The 2423-nt window shown below is 39.4% G+C and overlaps 1 protein-coding gene across 1 annotated transcript in view; it reads right to left on the bottom strand.

Moving 5' to 3' along the window:
- The window catches only part of LOC101852018 (xanthine dehydrogenase/oxidase), a gene marked incomplete at its 5' end in the record, with an annotated part of 42637 nt that overhangs the window by 8880 nt on the left and 31334 nt on the right, over positions 1 to 2423 (bottom strand). The window contains 2 exon segments of the mRNA XM_013082103.2: positions 102 to 154; positions 1233 to 1307. Of these exon segments, the coding sequence (XP_012937557.1) occupies positions 102 to 154; positions 1233 to 1307 (128 nt within the window).

Genomic DNA, 2423 nt, shown 5'->3' with positions numbered 1-2423 from the left:
AGAGAGAGAGAGAGAGAGAGAGAGAGAGAGAGAGAGAGAGAGAGAGAGAGAAAGTGAGAGAGGAGGCTTTGATAGGTAAAAAGAAGATAACGATTACTCACGTATAGAAACCAGTGGCAGACAGACTCGTGCAGTCCATGTAGGCGTCTGTGACCTACAGAAACAAAAATTCAGTCCAACTTGCTCTGACTGCCACCTGTATAAGACAACCACCTGTGCTAACGGCTACCTGTATAAGACAACCACCTGTAGAAACGGCCACTTCCCATTTGCCCCCTTGGGATGAAAAAAAATAATTTATAACGACACTGTATAAGACAAAGGCCAGTAAAGGAAGACATACAGGTGAAGAAATGGAAATGGATTGGACATACCTTGAGGAGACCCCCGACAAGCATCATCAGACAGGCTTTGACGTGGAATCCACAAGGAAAATGTACGGAAGGAAGACTAAAGATGACATGGAGGCGAGCGATACAAGCGGAAATGGAAAAGGCGGGAACATCAGGGAAACAGCTAGAAATGATGCACAGGACAGGCTTCGCTGGAGAAATGTTGTTGATGGCCTATGCTTCAAGGGGAGTTAAAAGGGGCAAGAGAGAGAGTATAAGACAATCACCTGTACAAAAGGCAAATTTCCGTTTACTCCTTGGTTTTAAAAAAAAAGAAATTAAATGTTATGACGTCACTGTGCAAGACAACCACCTATATAAGCGACCACTTTCATCCCCGACAATACATGGTCGTCTTAGACAGTATCCACTGTTCACGAACTACAGCAAGCAGTCAGAAAAATGGATCGTTCTTGTGGGACTTTAAAAGAGGGCTGCGCTCATTTGCTTATTTAACAAGTAGGCTATAGCCTTTTAGTAGTAGTAGTTGAAATTCATTATTATCATAAAAGTCCATATTCAAGCCCTATTCGCTAATTTTTACGTATAGACCTTTTTTGTAGTTGAACTGCGCAGCATCAAAGGTCATATTCAAGTCTTATTCGCTCATTTTTAGTAGGCTTCATCCTTTTAGTAGTTAAACTACATTATTACCATAAGCATAATAGTCCTTATTCAAGTCTTATTCGCTAATTATTACGAATAGACCTTTTTGCAGTTGAACTACGTAGGCTAACATCAACACCTTTTCACGAGGGCGAGAAAGACCCAGCCATAAAAACAAGTGGGTTTTTTTAAGGAAGACTGAATGTCACCGCAAAACGATTATAATTCACTCACCCACTGGTCCCATGAACCATTTGGCCTTTTCTTCACGATTGGCGCCAGCCGCGCTTTGAGCTTTTGACAAGCATCCTGAAAGCAAGACGAAGAAAACAAAAGGACGATAAAACAAACTATGTTTCTTATTATCATTTATTTAAAACATGCGTGTTTAAAATACGGAAACTGTGGTTGGCGGGCGCTCTGGTGTAATTTGCTCCTTCTTTCCTTTCAGACACCTAACATCCTTATCTCTCCTCCTCATTTTCTGTGTATGTTACTCGCCAGTTATACCTCTTATCTTCGGCACTTATATTATGACCTAACATTATTGAGTTGCAAGTGCCGTAAAACTCTTAAGGAAAACAAAACTAAAACTGAAACTGAAACTGAATCAAGGCCTGGCGGCAGGTTTTGTTCTGTTGATCATTTTTTAAAGGTATTTATTTATTTATTTATTTATTTACTCGTTCGTTCATTCGTTCATTCATTCATTTATTCACCTATTCATCTATTCATCTATTTATTTATTCATTTATTCACCTATTCATCTATTCATCTATTTATTTATTCATTTATTTATTCATTTATTTATTTATTTATTTATTCATTTATTCATTTATTTGAATATTTGAAATCACAACAGGTTCCAGGTTACGACATGAGCTGTGTGGGGTTCTGATATGTGTAGAGTCAGCATGATGGCAGCCTGGTGTCCTCAAACACGCCCACGACGTCAGAGGTAACACCGGGAAGAAGGAGAAGGAGAAGACCACTGAGGTGCACTAATCTTCCACAGTACCCTCAATAACAGTAAGCAGCGAAACGTGTCCCATAGCATACTATATATTGTTGCTGTCAGCGCTCTACGAAAGAGTTTAGGAATTACCGTGGGTGGTTGGTGGGTGCTCTGGTGTTGTTTTGCCTATCAAACATTTATCATCCTTATCTGTCCACCTTCTCTACCCTGTGTACGTTACTCTCTAAAAACACTTCTAATCTTCGACAGTTACATGACTAATGTGTGTTGCAAATGCCGTAAAATCTTACTAAAACTATAATAAGAGGTATTACAGTGAGCAAATTTAGTGCAAGTAACTGTTGACAACTTCTCAGTGATCGAAAGTATTAGCCTTTTTTTTGGGGGGGGGGTTTGGTCGTTGTTGTTTTGTTGGTTTGTTTTGTTTTGTTTTTGGTGTTGTTGGGGGT

This window comes from Aplysia californica, unplaced genomic scaffold (assembly GCF_000002075.1).
Source record: "Aplysia californica isolate F4 #8 unplaced genomic scaffold, AplCal3.0 scaffold00159, whole genome shotgun sequence".
NCBI lineage: Eukaryota > Metazoa > Mollusca > Gastropoda > Aplysiida > Aplysiidae > Aplysia > Aplysia californica.
This window is presented reverse-complemented; position numbering and strand designations above follow the sequence as displayed.